The sequence below is a fragment of the Polyodon spathula genome, chromosome 3 (genome assembly GCF_017654505.1).
Source record: "Polyodon spathula isolate WHYD16114869_AA chromosome 3, ASM1765450v1, whole genome shotgun sequence".
NCBI lineage: Eukaryota > Metazoa > Chordata > Actinopteri > Acipenseriformes > Polyodontidae > Polyodon > Polyodon spathula.
In genome coordinates this window covers 78279943-78296514 of record NC_054536.1, presented here as the reverse complement: position 1 = coordinate 78296514, position 16572 = coordinate 78279943, and the positions used below count along the sequence as shown (strand labels likewise).

General features: G+C 35.8%; 1 protein-coding gene across 1 annotated transcript in view; it reads right to left on the bottom strand.

Moving 5' to 3' along the window:
- Window positions 1-16572, bottom strand: part of LOC121309439 (lipoxygenase homology domain-containing protein 1-like) — a 32347-nt gene that overhangs the window by 12406 nt on the left and 3369 nt on the right. The window contains exons 5-15 of the mRNA XM_041242367.1: window positions 15431-15585; window positions 14719-14932; window positions 12859-13037; window positions 11725-11935; window positions 10880-11034; window positions 10055-10133; window positions 9305-9439; window positions 5444-5628; window positions 4650-4736; window positions 2033-2165; window positions 650-801 (exon numbers count right to left, since the gene is read on the bottom strand). Coding sequence (XP_041098301.1) covers window positions 650-801; window positions 2033-2165; window positions 4650-4736; window positions 5444-5628; window positions 9305-9439; window positions 10055-10133; window positions 10880-11034; window positions 11725-11935; window positions 12859-13037; window positions 14719-14932; window positions 15431-15585 — 1685 coding nt within the window. The remainder of the gene's footprint in view (window positions 1-649; window positions 802-2032; window positions 2166-4649; window positions 4737-5443; window positions 5629-9304; window positions 9440-10054; window positions 10134-10879; window positions 11035-11724; window positions 11936-12858; window positions 13038-14718; window positions 14933-15430; window positions 15586-16572) is intronic.

Sequence of the window (16572 nt, the reverse complement as noted above, 5' to 3'; positions counted from 1 at the left end):
CTTCTGTGCTGATAATAGGTTTCAGATTTATTTATATCTTTAAGCATATTAAACTTCAGAAACACACTGGGCCTCATTCTAAGTGCTATTTACTACAAATTGTCATTCACATGTTTTTTTTTTTTTTTTTTAAATAAAATTGAGACATTTTTTTAGGTTATGAACTCTTATCAACAAGAATATTACCAAATGAACAATGTTATTTATTCTAATGGTTAGTTAATATATAGTAGCCTATTTATGAAGTTGAACAAAGAGGCCAGCTAAAATATAAGATCTAATTCAGGTTTATCAACTCCAAGTAGGTCATTAACACAAAATGGACAGTATGTAACCAACCACATATCCTAATCTTGTCTCTGCAAAGACAGGACTACATAAACATAGTCTTGCAAAGTGAATATATATAAAATATATCAACCAATAAAGGTTCAGTAGCAGTCAACAAGATCTACATTTACACTTTATGGAAATATTGGAGCAAATGTTCATGCAAAGTTTAATTGAATTTCGATGAGCAGTTTAAAGATACAGCTTATAACTTGTATGTGACTCCAGCATATCACCAGGGATATGCGTCCCTCGCCAGTAAATTAAAAGCTGACCAAGTGGGCCTGAAAACAGAAATATTCTAGAGCACAGTACTGACCTGGCCCTTCTCCAAGATTAGAGGAGAGTTGGGATTTGTCAGTGTTCTTTTGCAGGTGTTCCCAGTTTCTCCAAACAGAGTGATGAAGATGCTGGCATCTGTCCCAGCAGCTGGCAGGTCTCCAGTATATACCTTCACTGAGTAAAACACATCTGCAACATAATAAAAGGATTGATTATTATCAAGCACAACAATAACATTTGATGTTGATGTGTGCCTGAATCCTCTTAGTGCATTTGAGTGACTAAGTGTCACAACTCAAGAAATATAATTCATTGTATCCTTTTATAAGAAAGGGGAAATAATCAAGGCTATACAATCCATGTTCTTTCCTTGACAATCTTTACTTAGCAATGTCATAACACAAAGTCCTGTAGGTGGATCTGTGCAATGGAAATCTATTACAAAACAGGTTTCTCTGCCACAGTTTAAAAAATAAATAAATAATTATATATTATATATATATATAAATATATATATATATATATATATATATATATATATATATATATATATATATATATATATATATATATATATATATATATATATATTTTTTTTTTATTTGTAGGATTAAGTTTTCAACAAAACAAAAAAGAAATAACAAACAAACAAGAGTGTTATCTTCCTTTACACAAACAAACAAACAGAAAAATAAATGTGCTATCGTCCCTACTGGCAGAACACAGGGAACACAAATGAAAAGAATAACACCCAAACCCAGCAATCCGTCTCTCCTTTCCAATCAGACAACTTAACCAACTATGCAAAACTCCAGTAGGTTCTAAGGAACACTTCCTCCTGTCACAAGTCCCTTTAGCTAAAACAATTTAGTTAATGTCTTCTAGGCTTTTTTTTAATTTTTTACTTTGACTCAGTTGAAGCCAGTTTATCCTGCCACTGCATTGTATAGTCACTTCCTTTGCAGCATGTATTAGGAGGATCCAACCTGCAATACACAGTCAGTCTAGGACTGTAGGTCCAACATGACATTTACTGTATGATCTTAAAGTATTATCCTGAGAAATACAATAATGGTTAACGTGTGTCTCTCAATGAGAAACAGAATACGTCAAAAAGGTATTTACAATATTGAGTAATACCACACAAAGACCTAACAATCATTCCTCCATTGAATTGTTTTTTTTTTTAATATTATCTAAGTGGGCAGATTTTGAAACTGCAAAAATCTTAAGTCCTGTGGTGAGGCACAGTTTGCACAGCCATCTGCTAGAAAGCTTTATTTCAAACCTAACCTTTCAAACTACACAGGCACTTTTGTTGCGGCAGAAAAAAATCTCCATGGATACTGTCTCATGTTGCTTGCTATTCTGAGCACATATAGTGTTGGACATTAAGTCACTTTTTATTTATCTGACGTACCTCTGAGAGGAGGTCTGTCAGGCCTGACTGCTGCCAGCTCTGTCACGCTGTCTGACCCAGTCTCCTCAAACAGCCACCGGTCAGTAGTGTGAAATCCCAGCTCTTGTTTTGTGACACTGTCCTTCATGCGTAGCTATACTCAGCGTGAAAAAGAACAATACCTTTGATTTTTACTGAGGCAGGTAGTAACATATACACAGTTAAGAAAGTCAGACCTCCTGTGTCAGGGCAAAAAAGCATGTAAATGGGGGACAGGGCAAAGCCTGCTGATTAAATGTGTTGTATGTATTGTATTATGATTGAAAATGTATTGTTTGTTTATTTCGGAACAGGTGAATTTTTGCATGTATTTAAATAATGGCTTGTGGGGGTGTATGATTATAATTTGAAGGTATTTTGTGTTTATTTTAAATGAGTGTGTTTGTTATTATTGATTTGAATGTGGTCTGGCAGAGGCAGTGTTAGCAGCTCGTCTCTGCCAAGCAGCTCGTGCAAATGCATGGTCGACAGGCTGTGGTTATTGACTGTCGGCCATACAAACTAAAACTTGTGTACAATGTGACCATCTAAATAATTTATTGTTAATTCAGAGATGGTCACAGGTATAAAAGCCTGCAGCCTTTGTTGTTCTGTGTGGGTGTTCAAAGAGGAGGAATGTGTGTGTGAGAGAGAGAGAGAGAGAGAGAGAGAGAGAGAGAGAGAGAGAGAGAGAGAGAGAGAGAGAGAGAGAGAGAACGAGAGAGAATGAACGAATCAGCCAGCGCAAAGAGAAAACAAAAGTAAAACAGATGGTAGGATCAATGAAGGCTACTGCCCAGTCTGACCTAGGTGTTGTGTTTGTTATATATGCTTGTGACCTCTTTTTGTTTAAACCTTTTATTTCACTTTGTTATTTCATGTGATTCACACCACCTACATTACATATGTATATTCTACATGTGTATATTCTTGAGACATACAGAAATCCTACTACAGTGCTCCCTCACTATAACATGGGTCTTGGGGGACACACAATATGAACGTTATACTCAGAGCGTTATAAACGGAGGAGGGGGTGGGTGGCGCTGCGGGACACATAACACACATCTGAATAAAAAACAAAATAAAATAACTCCCTCTCTGTGATGCACATATAGTGAAGCAAAAATGTAACTTTCTGTGAATTAATCATGCACAAAGCACCATTTAATCAATGTTATATTTTAAAAAAAGGTAACATTCCCACTTGTGGATCACTTTTAATTAGCAGTTTTTAAACTATAAATAGTCTGGCTAAATGTCGGTCGGGAGTTCAATTCAAAGCGACAGACAAGCAAACCAAGTGCGAGAAGGACAGCGGGACCAGCGAGGGCAAGAGGGAATGGGCTCGCCCCAGGTTCGGCTGAGCGGGGCTGAAGCAAAGCTGAAACGCCTTGTCTCTCGGAGAAAGCTATAGCTCCTCTCGCAGCAAAAACAGTAAATACATTAGGAAAGATAACTATGTAATAGGACTAATATTTATTCAGTTATAAAACGAATGCTGAGTAAGATGTCTGTGTTATAAAGTGCCATCGAAGCTTTTCTTCAGTTCATATACTGTATAAAAAGGGAAAGACAGAAACGGAAGTTAGACTGAGAAGTTGTTTACAGTTTGAACAACACCGGTACTGTATTTACTGTAGAATATTGCATGAACCACTAGTATAGGGAATTGGGGGACATGCCGTTATATCCGAGGTGCGTTATAACCAAGAGCCTTGTAGTGACAGGGCATTGTAAATACATGATCTGTATTGTAAGGAAACTCAAGTCTGTTAGTATAAGACTTGCAGTACATGCTAAACTTGCACTCCAGTCTCTGGCTGTGCACAGAGCTAAGCCTGCATGAACCTCTTAGTATTATCTCAGGACAAATTTAGTTTTTACTGTTAGATTTTAAATTACATTTTTTTTACATTGTTTTCCATATGTACAGTATTAATTAAAGTTGTATTTGCATTAATTAAATGTACGTATGTACATTTACATAGGTATATATGGTAGGTCCATGTTGCGTGTCTATCTAAATGTTAGTGTAGAGAGTTTTTTTTATTTTTTTCATCACACAAGAGAACATGAAGTTCCCAAAAGTACTGGCGACAAAGCATTGCGCATACTGTATAATGACTTAAGGCAAGTTTAATATTGAAGTGGAAGTAGATTAGTCATAGTGAGAAACCAGTCTATCGTTAATAATGCACTGCAGCAAAAATTGTATAAATATTTAGCATTTTCTAACTAATGTGGCATAGTACTTGCCTAATGAATGTTGTCAGTGTCTCTCCTAGTTGATTTGTACTAAAAGACCAAGCACAATGGCAAAATAATAGTTTCACTGAAAGTACATTGACCTATATAGAGAAAAAGTTATTTATGAAGCCAAACAGTTTAACATGGATCAATAATTTTACTATTATACACCACATATTTGTCTCTATAAATAATGTCCTCCATTTAGATAAACAATGTCAAGTGCACTTGAACAATGTAGAGGAGGGCTTAGACAGTGTTAAACTGGCACAGTAAAGAGTAAACACATTGTTTATGACCTGGTATTAACTCCCTTACATGTAATATTAACAAAATCAACTCTTCCTACCTTTTCCAGCTTGATTCTTTTCTCAAGACCCGAACTCTTACAGATGAAAGAGACCTTCAGCACTTCACCAATATCCCCAGTGTTTATCTGTTAAGGGCATAAGCAGATAGACCTAAAAGTCTGCAGTAAAACCACATTTCATTAACACAACTTCCCCCAGTCATTTCATGCTATAACAGCATACGTAATTTATAAAACACTTTGCGCTTGCGCTTCTAAAAGTTTGTAGGCCAATACAATAAGAGGAAGATGTGCAGCCTAATTTACCAAAATCTCTTTTATTCAAATGATGTTTTCTCTTAGTTAGAAGCACCTTTACCCTCTCCCTCGGTCAATAACAACCTAACCTGACTCTACTTGTTTACAACCCAGACATGACAAAAAAAAACTACACATGAAATCATCCAGTTAATGGGGCACAAGCCTTGATAATTACTGTTAAACATATAATATAAAGACACCGCTGTCTTAATTTACTATAGGTGTGTTTTTACTGATAACATATTTCAATCAGCAAATAAAAAATGGTTAAGTCCCAAAACAAAACAGGATACTATCTGTAGCACATCAATCATTAATCATCAGGATTGAGTATGGCTATTTGTAATATAATCTTCAAGCCTGATCATGGTAAGTGAAATAATTCCCATAGCAACAACTGCAGATGAGTTAGCTGCTAACTGGGACATTGATTGTGGCATATGGACCGCAGTTATCAGTGATTGCCATAAACAGCCTACATGGCACACAAAGGCTTTGGGAACAGCATTATTGGAGAATATAAGCACACTTACCTGAAACGGTTTATCCTCCAGGTTCTCCACTTCAATCAAGGGGGATTTTCCCTCTGTCCCAAACACAATTACAAAAAGGTTTGCCATTCTGTCTGGTACTAGGGTGGCCTTCACCCACATACCCCATTGCTGTTTTTTCATGGCCTCAGATTCCTTCATAGGATTGGGCCAGATTTCAGTTGGCTCTGTGAGAACAAGAACATGTATTATTACTATTATTATTCAATTCACATCCATGGTTCATGGTTCCTCAATCCACATTGACTTGACCCCTTTCCCTATGAAAAAATAAAATAAAATAACAACAAAACAAATTCCCAGTGCAGTTGAGCAATGTCCCTCCTTCTTGACTTGTATCTCTCCCCAACTACTGAGTGGCAGCACATTCCTATATTTTTATTGGAATATTGTAACATGCTTGCGAGATTTAAAACAAGATTACAATTGGAAACAGAGAATTGCTCTTGCTCGTGAGATTTAAAGCATTATTGCAGTTCGAGTCTGAGTATTTCCATGCTTGTGGAATTTAAAATGGAAATGTAAAAAAATGCCTAAACACAAAAGCCCTGGAAGAATATCCATGTGACCATAAGGCAGGAAAGGAAAGAAGGTACAATTGAAGTGTGCAAGTACTGTCATTACTAGCCATATTGGGGTACATTTTCAAAGGTGACAAAATTTTTGTCAGACGTCTAGAATTACACTTTTTCTTAGGCAGGCTTATTAGAGTCCTGATTTTCAACACTGACCATGGTAAGTTGAGCACACATACGTCTAAAACCCTCCATAAGGTTACAATTGGATTTAGACGCCCAAAACTCAAAAGACTAAAGTCTGTAACTTCAGAGTTACAGACTTTAGTCTGTTGTATGCAAATTAACAGGACATGATGTATTTGTCTAAATATAGGCTAGCCGTTGTGACATCTTTGTTTAATGGGGGTGCTTCTCTTAGTACTAAAGACAGAAGCCCTCACCACATAACAAAAGGGCAAAATGAAATCTACAGTTTAATCAAAACAACATCCTGCTACACATGAAAGGGGACTCAGCAATATAGCAGAGAGATGTTGATGGTCCAGTTTGTTTACATTGCAAAGAAAATATAAATAACAAGGTTAGTTGCAGTTGCTGGACAATGAAATAAATCAAACCTGTAGCAAGGCTCTGCTATGCTTCCCAGGGTTTACACGTCATCGTCTGATAGGATTGCAGCACTATATAGCTAGGTTTAGTTGTATGTGTTATAAGAACTGTGCAATTTGAGTCTCTCTAAGCATTACATGACCACTAGAATTGTAATGTGAATGATGATTGAACCTTGCTGATGAGTCAATAATTTATTTAGATATGAGCCACTTTCTGATTCTGTCAGGTTTTATTTCTAGAGAGTGAAAATGACCTGAACCAAGGCTGAACGTGTAGGCTATGAGTCGCTGAGACTAGAAGGTCATTTTTCTAACAGAGGAAAATGTAAACAATGTGTGTATGTCCGCTATGCACCATGTACATATTATATTTAGACTTTAATAACAAAAAAAAAAACAACTCTTTTGTTTTAAATATCTCACTTTTTATCAGTATAGTATAATTGTATTGCTAATTTGGAGCGAAGACACGAGTGAGGAGACAATTCTGGTATTAAAAGGATTGAGTTTATTTACCAACACAAATATTATTGTTTTCAATCTATAACTTTAATCTATTGTTCCCTAATGTAAACAATATCATCACCACACATTTTGACTTAAATGAAAGGCTAAGTAGATCTAATTGGCTAGACTCAGATTTGCCACTGCCGGAAAATGTTTGTGCAGCAAAATAAAGCTCACTGGGAGATATTTTGTCATTCTAAAATTCTGCCGCTTCGACACTTTTCCTCAACGTCATTTTTTCGTCAATGTGTGTTCACTCTAATTTAAATTAAAGATGAGTGATATGTGCATACAGCTCATGTGTGTCCAGGCATAAGGCATCAGTTACCTCGGTCACTATTTTGGAGATGGAGGACTAACTTATGCCACAGATGTCTTCAATCAGCCTCATAAAATCTTAGGGTAGCGGTAAGCTTCAGCATCACATGAACAGTGTGGCTCCGTCTCGGGGGGCTCTCCAAATCTGATGATAACTCTTCACACAAATTTGAAACAGCTTCCTTATTGATACAGAACCATCTGACGAGCTTGTCTTCTGGTGAACTCAGAAATGTCAACCGGTGATGGTAAATCCTTTCACTATGTCCTAGTTCTTCTAACGCTTCTTCGTGCAACTCGCAGGGCAACCACTTCTAGTAATACTTATGCCATTGTGCCTACTTGTAGGAGTTGGAGGCAACTATTCACTTTTATTGAATCAGGTGTTAGTTACACTGACTTGAAGCAGGGGTAACTTTTGACATCTAAACTGCTAATTTTAGGTTGAATACATACACTGAAAATCACACGTAAAAATGTTTATGAGGTCTACCCTTCTCCTGTATATATTTAAAAAAAAAAATAGAAGTCACCTTTGAAAATGTACCCCACTGTACAGAAAAAAAAATGGCCAAGAATTCTGGAAAGTAACCGAAAAAAATTTCATACAGTATAAAACCAATTTTTCTTAAACAAATTCTACAAACTCACATTCTATTTGTACATTGATCTTGAGGTAAAATTTAACAGGTAATGCATGCGTCTCGCATGTGACTTAGGCTACTCCCGCTTGATCGGTGCTGCCAGATTGTTTTTCCAGGCAAATTTGGCTTGTTTTTGTCTTTGGTGGTTTGGTTATTTATTTATTTATTTATTTTTGACTATTTTTATCATGCATGATTTTTTCTATTTCTTTTGATTATGAGGTCATCTCCAGTGCAGAACTTCAGTCACCACAATGCCGCACTGCACCATGAAAACTGGTATGTAGGGAACCAGACAATTATTATTATTTTTTTGATCCATAGGAAAGGCGCAGAAAGACTCATTTGATTTCCACACGGAAAACAGATGGCTTTATTGGTGCCCAGGCATCGAAATTAGACCGGTCGGGTGCCATATAAGCATTTTCATAATAAATCGGTAAAGATTCTTAAGTTAATTATTAAGTAAAGGTTGTGCCTAAAGTACCATAATATCGTTCCGGCTATATAAACTAAAATTAATTACACAAACACAAATTTATCAACAGGGATAACATTTATTTTGTGTGGTCCAGTGGTTAAAGAAACGGGCACTTGAAACCAGGAGGTCCCTGGTTCAAATCCCGGCTCAGCCACTGACTCATTGTGTGACCCTGAGCAAGTCACGTAACCAACTTGTGGTCTTTGGGGTGAGACGTTGTTGTAAGTGATTCTGCAGCTGATGCATAGTTCACACACCCTAGTATCATATCTTTGCTTTGTGTTGGTGGTCCACTATGAAAGGTGCTATATAAAAATAAAGATTATTATTATTAAGCAATTGTTGAACTTAGAGACATACCAAACTATAGCTGGACGTATATCTCAGTGTAGAGTAGCCTATGTCTTACTAAATAAGTACTAAAAGTTCATGTTGTTTTCTCTAAACAGAGATAACTGGAGTCAGGCGTATTACATTTTTCAATAAAATGTGTTTACTGGTTTTAATTTGAATACAAATGTTATCTAATTAAAGCCATTTTATAGCGTCATTGTGACATGTGTAGCTCAGTTAGCTATATATGATTCAGACATGGATGTGACTTGTCCTTATGCAGCCAGGACATGGATAAGATCTTATCAGCATCTATTAAAGAAACTTTTCACAAACAGGGTTGCATTTAATTTGCTAGTGATACAAATATACCCAGATATGGATTACTCTAAGGGCCACAGTTACAGTGCAGCATATCTCAACAATGGTACCTTCAGCAAGGATGGTTACTTCACAGAAACCTTTCTTCTTTGGGTGCTTGTCAATCCAGTCATTGTGAACAAAAATGTGCTGTGTAGTGGGCATTTCTCCTTCAGTCACAATCACCTTGTCAAGAAACCAGTCATCTGTGGAAATGATTTCTGTAGTTAGACCTGATAGATCTGATGGAATGTTTTTTTTTTTTTTTTTTTTTTATGGCAGTCAATGCTTAAAGATACACACAAACAGACATGCTTCCCTTAACACTACTTACCAAAGAAATACAGTATGGTACAATAACTAGAAGTTATTGTTCATCTGCAGTAGCACATGTAAGGGACTAGCACCTCTGACTTTAAGGAACTTAATTAAATGACCTTAATATGAAATATTGGATCAGCTGTCAAAATAATGGAAATAAATTATTTATGTGAAGAGTTGGTTGTCTTTTTCACTTGAATCAATGTGTGTGGGCCGATTGGCAACCAATACAAACAATATTCTAAAGAGTATTCTTAATAAAATATATTTTTCAAATGTATTTATTTGTTTATTGGTTTTCATAAATATAATAGCAATTAATTAATAAAATAATAACAAAACTTGAAACTAACATTAACCCTAGAATAATAATAATAATAATTTCTTTCTATTTTTGAAAAAAAATAGAAACAATATACTTTTCTGGGGTACCTGAGCTTCAGTACATTATGCTGTTAGTTCTCTTCTGAAACTGCTAAATGACAATGTATGAATTGTACCTTTGTTTTGATCTTTATGTCCAATCACAAGTCGGTTTATTTTGCCAAGATGCACTGCTTCGACTTTAAACACATCAACCTTAAATAACAAATACACACATTAGGAAAAAGCAACCTAGACCAGCATAGTTACTCAATAGAAAAAACATCAAACTGAATGACCGTTTTGTGTGAAGTTGACAGATAGTATGCGACAGTTATAAAATATGTACCACTTACAAGTTTTACATATTAACCAATGAAGTTTACAGATACAAATGCATTTTAAGAACACATTAAGAAAATAAATTACCTATTTCCATTAATTGCTTCTTTCTTACGAAGGTAGCCTATTTTATTACATAAAGGCAAGTTACCTGACAATTAATGGCTGTCATGGTTTTTCCTTACACCAAAAAACAATCCTCTATAACCGGGTTCAATCTAAATTAACTGATTTCATTTGACACATACATCAGCTAACCGTTTTCAAGTAAGAGCTGAATAAGACTTTTAGTTTTAACTTTTTACCTGCACAGAATTTTAACAATGAACCCCCACTGTGGATAAAAGCTTAGATTTTCTAAAATTCAATCAGAATCACTGTTGGATAATCTAAATGGGGACAGAATACTCAACTGGCTGTACCAAACACAGTTAACCATGGGAAAGCACAGTTCTCAGCAAAAAGAAAGGGAAAAACACTGTAAACTGCAAAAATACCAAATGTACCATGTTACACTTTTATAAGAGACATTTTATTCTCCCTTTTGGGTACTCTTCTTTATTGGGTTGTTATTTAAGTACTAACCCTATTGCAATTCCACCTGCTGCAGTGGTTCTCACCTGTCCTCGAGTAAACGTTTTTTGATCACTGCTGGATTTTGTTAGCCATCGCTTTTTAGTGTCCCCTCTATCACCACGGAGACAGAGGTAAACGTTGCCAGAGAAGCCTGCATTCCTCACATCACCAGTATAGACATGAACCGTGTATTCCACAACTGAAGAAAGATCACAGTAGTAGCTCTTAATTAGAAAAATACACCCAACATGATAAGCTCATTCTTTTAACTAGTTGATCTAATCCTTGTGTAGTGTTGTTCCTGTCTGTCAATTGTTCAAATGGTGTGGTTATCCTGTCTGAGGTGGACAGCATGAAAGATTAATTTAACATTGGCATTCGATGTGATTATGTTTGCTGTGTTACCTTGCAGCTTATTTTGCTGTTAAGCTGTATTCTATCAAAATATACTTTGCAGTGAAGTAAATTGAGAGGAACTAGCTGAAACAGCAACTGATATTGTGATAACAAAAGCAAATAAATAACTTTCACTTGAGGCTGTTAGTTGATTTACAATGTATATATATATATATATATATATATATATATATATATATATATATATATATATATATATATATATATATATATATATATATTTTTTTTTTTTTTTTTTTACAGGGCAGGGCATAATAATAAAACTACCAGAATAAATTGACTTTCACTAAGACTTAAAGTTACTAAGTTATATAAAAGCTTTATCAAAGCTTGAAAACAAACCATGAGAACTTTACTATGACTAGAATAAGGACACATTGCTAATAGACTGACTGGCCAAAAAAAAAAAAAAAGTATAATTGACTTAACAGATCACAGTGCAAGAGAATTGGCAGTAATGTTTATTTCTTACCAGGGGGAGGATCTTGTTTAGGATAGAGGGCAGGGAGTTCTATGCAGTTATATGCATTATCTTTAAACCAGCAGTTAAAGTCCAGCCGCATTTCCAGCCTTGCTCCGGGATTCTCCATAAGAACAGTGTTAAGCTTCCATGATTGCTTTATATAATCGGGTTTGCTGGACACAGACACCTTGTATATTGTCCCCACATCAGCCAATTCCTCCTTGTACAAAAAAAAAAAAGTTCAGCAGCATGACTGACTATTTTAAAAATACCAAGATTGTAATTATTTATTATTATGATCATTATTAGGGCTTTAGACAGAGAGACACCACCTACTATCACTACTTTACTTCTTTCAGGTAAGTAATGGCTACCAACACCTGTATTTAATAGACAGAGGGATTAAAGAAGCTAACTTTCTTTCCTAAATGAAAGAGACAGAAAAGTTGTGTGTGCTTATAAAAGAAACTGGTTGGTCAGAACTGGAGACTGAAATGGTTACTGAACAGATTTATTTGTTGTATCCTGCATTTTAGGTATAGTGATATATATTTTTCAACATAAAGTAATCACAATTGTTTTTATAATTTCATTTCCACATCCTGGGTTGCAGAAGGGATAATTAATATGGATAAAAATTCTGTCAAGAATAATTGATCGTATATATTACAATAATTGATCATACGTGTTTGAATAATTGATCATATATGTTTGATTTGTATTCGTTTGCTGATTTATGTCCCAGGATATGTGATTAAAAATATTAAAATTATTGTGATATTGTATTTTGAAAAACATATCTGTCTAGATAAAGCCAAGTAAAATGATGTGTTTGTTGTAAACTCTGTTTGTGTTTGTCCTCTCTTTTTTAGGGACTGCACAAGGAGAAGCAATCTTCCCACATTGCTCCTTGAGCATGACTCAAATCTTTGTCTCTCTGTTCCAGGCAATCTTTTTGTGTCTCTTTCTGAGAAAAGAAATAGCAGAATTCTGTGGTTTCTTTTCTGAGGGCTTAGATAAGATGCACTGCCATCTAGCCTCTAGCAAAATAACTGAAGTTAAAGCAGTGCATGCTAAATTATCTCGGAGATTGTTTAAGGACAAAATGTTGAAAGCAATCATTAAGTGTCATAATGTATAAACCTTGAGCTGCATAGTCTGTCCAGTTACATGAAGTCGCAGTTTCTTGTAACCTTTGTCTCCATAAATGTTAAGTGCAAGCTGAACAGGACTCTCTCTATTGCCAACTTCAGAGCCAGAGAGTGTCAAAAACCAGACACCAGAAAACTCCAACTGCACAGGACCGGACACCAATCTCTCACCTGCAGGCAGGAAAGAAAGCACGACAGAATATTATACAACAGCCCAGTACAAACAAATGAGTCACTAAACATTCTTATATCTGCAGCCTTACCACATTGGCACAACCTTGGAGTCCGAGAATTTTAGAGCTAAACATGGTTGGGCCTGTTTTGGATTTAAATGAGGAAAATGCAGGAAAGTGGTCTCAAACACATCATTACAGAGGAAATCATATAATAACAAACTTGAAATGTATACTCTTTAGCTGAGTCAATAAAACAATTCCATCTCATGTTTCTGTGACAGTTTATAAATTACTCAACCTTCGGTCTCATAATTTATGACCAAAAAGGTTAAGAGCCCCTGAGATAAAGGACGTTATAATTCATGTCCCTGTTCATTATATTGTTTGGTCTATTCTGTCTATCTATCTATCTATCTGTCTGTTGGTGCTGACTGTCACAGTGTGTGCTGGGAGTCAGTGAGTGAGTGAGCTGTGTGTGAATCGTGCTCTCTGTCTGAATTGGGGTTCTCCTTTTTTCTTTCTTTTCTTCTTCAATAATCTCACAGTATACTTGTTTATTGAGGGTTTGATTTGTGTAAAGCTGACTTTTGTCAGCCGATGTGATCAATATGGCCAAACCTCACAAGGAATCATGGCATTAGGATCCTGGCAGATGCCAGTGTGTCTGTAGAGAAATCGGTTTAGGAAAAGCTGTGTGTTGTGTCAATATTAAATCTGCCTCTCTTATGAGTAAGGCACTAAAGTGGTAGTGCAGATCATACTGCAGGGGTTCATAATAGATGGGTGTCTAGAAAAAAATAGTCATTTCAAATGTACCACCTTATTTTAAGAATGAACTATTGGAGAGAGATCTGAGCCACCACAATGATACCTTTGTGCTGTAAATCTACCGAATTGAAGCATGTTGCCTCTTTCAGAAGGCATTAGTATATGCTTTCAGATTTAGGTGGGGCTGAGGGATCCTCTAGGAGTGTTTGGGGAGAGGTTATTGTCAGTGAGTTACTGCACAGAGCAAGAGAGAACTGGGGGGGTGGATATTAATATAAACAATGACAATGCAGGGTTTAAATATCAGAAAAGAAAGAGACATTCTTGTCTCTGGGAATGTGTCAGAGGGCACAGAGAGTGATAGTTCTTGTAGAAGTACACACCGTCACTGCCCCTGTCAATCACAGTGCTTGGGCGAGTGTGCTGGAGTACAGCAGGGATAGTTGCAGTGTAGATGGTGGCAGTGACAATGACTCCTCAGTAAGTTTGGAGTTCTCCGACAGTCACTAAATCATAGGTTTTCTTATTGCATATATTTCCCATATTGTCTTATCTTTTAAATTACTGCATATTGTTAAATATAACAGAAAATACAACCAAAGAGATAAAACACTACATACCATTGATAGGAATCATAAGCGGCTTCTTTCAATTAAGTTTAACTGGGATAAAAACTCTCATTTCGAGAGAAAATCTTGGTTAGAAATCCTTATTTACAAAGGCTTCAATATGACAGCTGAATTTAAACCATTCAGTTTCAGCGACTAACACTGACTGAAATGTGTCAGTATTTCAATATAAACAACAATATTGATCTTCACTATTTGTTTTTGTTAGCTGTATTTTAAATTCAAATAAACAAAAATGAAATAATAAAGCATGAAACAAAGAAAAACTAAACAACCTACCAACTGACTTCAGTTTGCAAACCGTGCTCCGAGCGCCAATGTGTTCATCGAGCCACTTAAAGCAGGGGAACACCCATTCTGTATTGGACCTCTCAGACTCCTGCACTGTCACCAGCTTGAGGTACATTCCAGCCCCATACCCCTCTCCATCATGGCCCACAACAACCTTCTTCAAGTGACCCAGAGAAACTGCTTCCAGCAAAAAGGAATCAACCTGTCAAAAACCATCAGCAACAACATTTACAATCCACTTATCTACTTAAGAGTGTGCTATAGAATGTGACAGAAGTTCACAGAAACATACTCTTTGAGTGAATCTATTTCATGCTATTCTTTTCATCATGACAATCGATTTGGATTCTATATCTAAATTTCTGTATCTTTTTACCCAATACCGACCATTTCTTCTATGTAAAATGAGGTTCAATTGGGGTTTTCTTGCAGCGTGAAATTAACTTTAAAAAGTTATTTATATATATAAGCTCTAAGTTTTTTTCAATATCATTATGACAAACACGTATTTGTTTACACTTATTTTTGCTTCCATGAGCTACAGCAGAGCACACAACACTCTTAACTTCCTGCAGATACTGTAGTTGCAGGATTATGCTTATTTTAAATTGTAAAGGTAAAACAGCAATGTCAAAAAACCTCTCAAAAAAAGCAATCACAGTGTACAATTATAAAACGTTATATGAATTTGAATAATCACCTTGTTTCTCTGAAATTTTTGTCCTTCAACTAAAGACCTGTGAAGTTTCCTTACACCTGTGTCCCCTCGTTCTCCATACAGAGTTATGTATACATTTGAATATGTTTCAGCTCCCCAGGCGTCACCAGTGTGAACTGATACTAGGTACTGATTCACTGCAATCAAACAAAATTAACAGAGAAAAACACAATCTTCAAACGAATACCAAGGTTTGTTTTTGGGAGACTTGCTATGAGAATCTGCCAAAACTAAGAAAATAATTTATACAGTAGCATGGTTTGGTGACCACTGCTGGCTCCATTGATCAAGCTCATAGCAGGTCCACAAGGAGTACAGAAAGCTTGCAGCCAAATCACTGCACTATTTTCTGTGTTTTTTTTCTTTCTTTCAAATTTGGTAATAGAATTTTTATTTTTATATTAAATTCTCTAAATTAGATGTTTACTTCAATTATATTTCTGCGTGTTCTTCCTTTCTGAAATAAATATGCTAATGACGACTTGGAGTAAAAATCTCTGAGAATCTTGCCCACTCACTGCTAAAAGTATTGTTCTATATAACATTCTAAAATACATCAATACTTAACAGTAGTTACACTTGAATGCTAAATATATCTAAATATATATATTCTTGTTTTAGAAGATTATGGAGACCAACTTGATTTAAAATGGGTAAGGGACTTTACAACAAATATGTCTGCATGGTTAAACACTGGAGAGTTCCCATCTACAAACAGTATAGTACTGTGGGGTCACTGTCCTGTCAGACCAGTAGACATATTGTGGACTTTCCAGAATATGGGCCTACAATATAACAGTATTTATGCATGGCAACCTTTTACTGTTCAGAGGTAAAGCAGCTTGTCACAGAACCAGTCCAGCAAAGCAGGTGTTAAACCTGACTCAAAATTTAAACAGCGTGTATAGAATGTACGTGGGCATGGCAGTTGACAATTCAAAGTCACATTAAACTGACATAATTATGTCAGATTCAAAAGGCCTTCCCCTTGCAAAACTGACCGTTGATAGTTATAAAACAATCACTGATTTCTGAAGTAGGGTTTAATGCTTCCCTTTTAGTAATATAGTCTGACAATACCACATAAGAAATCAAACCAACGATGAATGGATTGACAATTATAA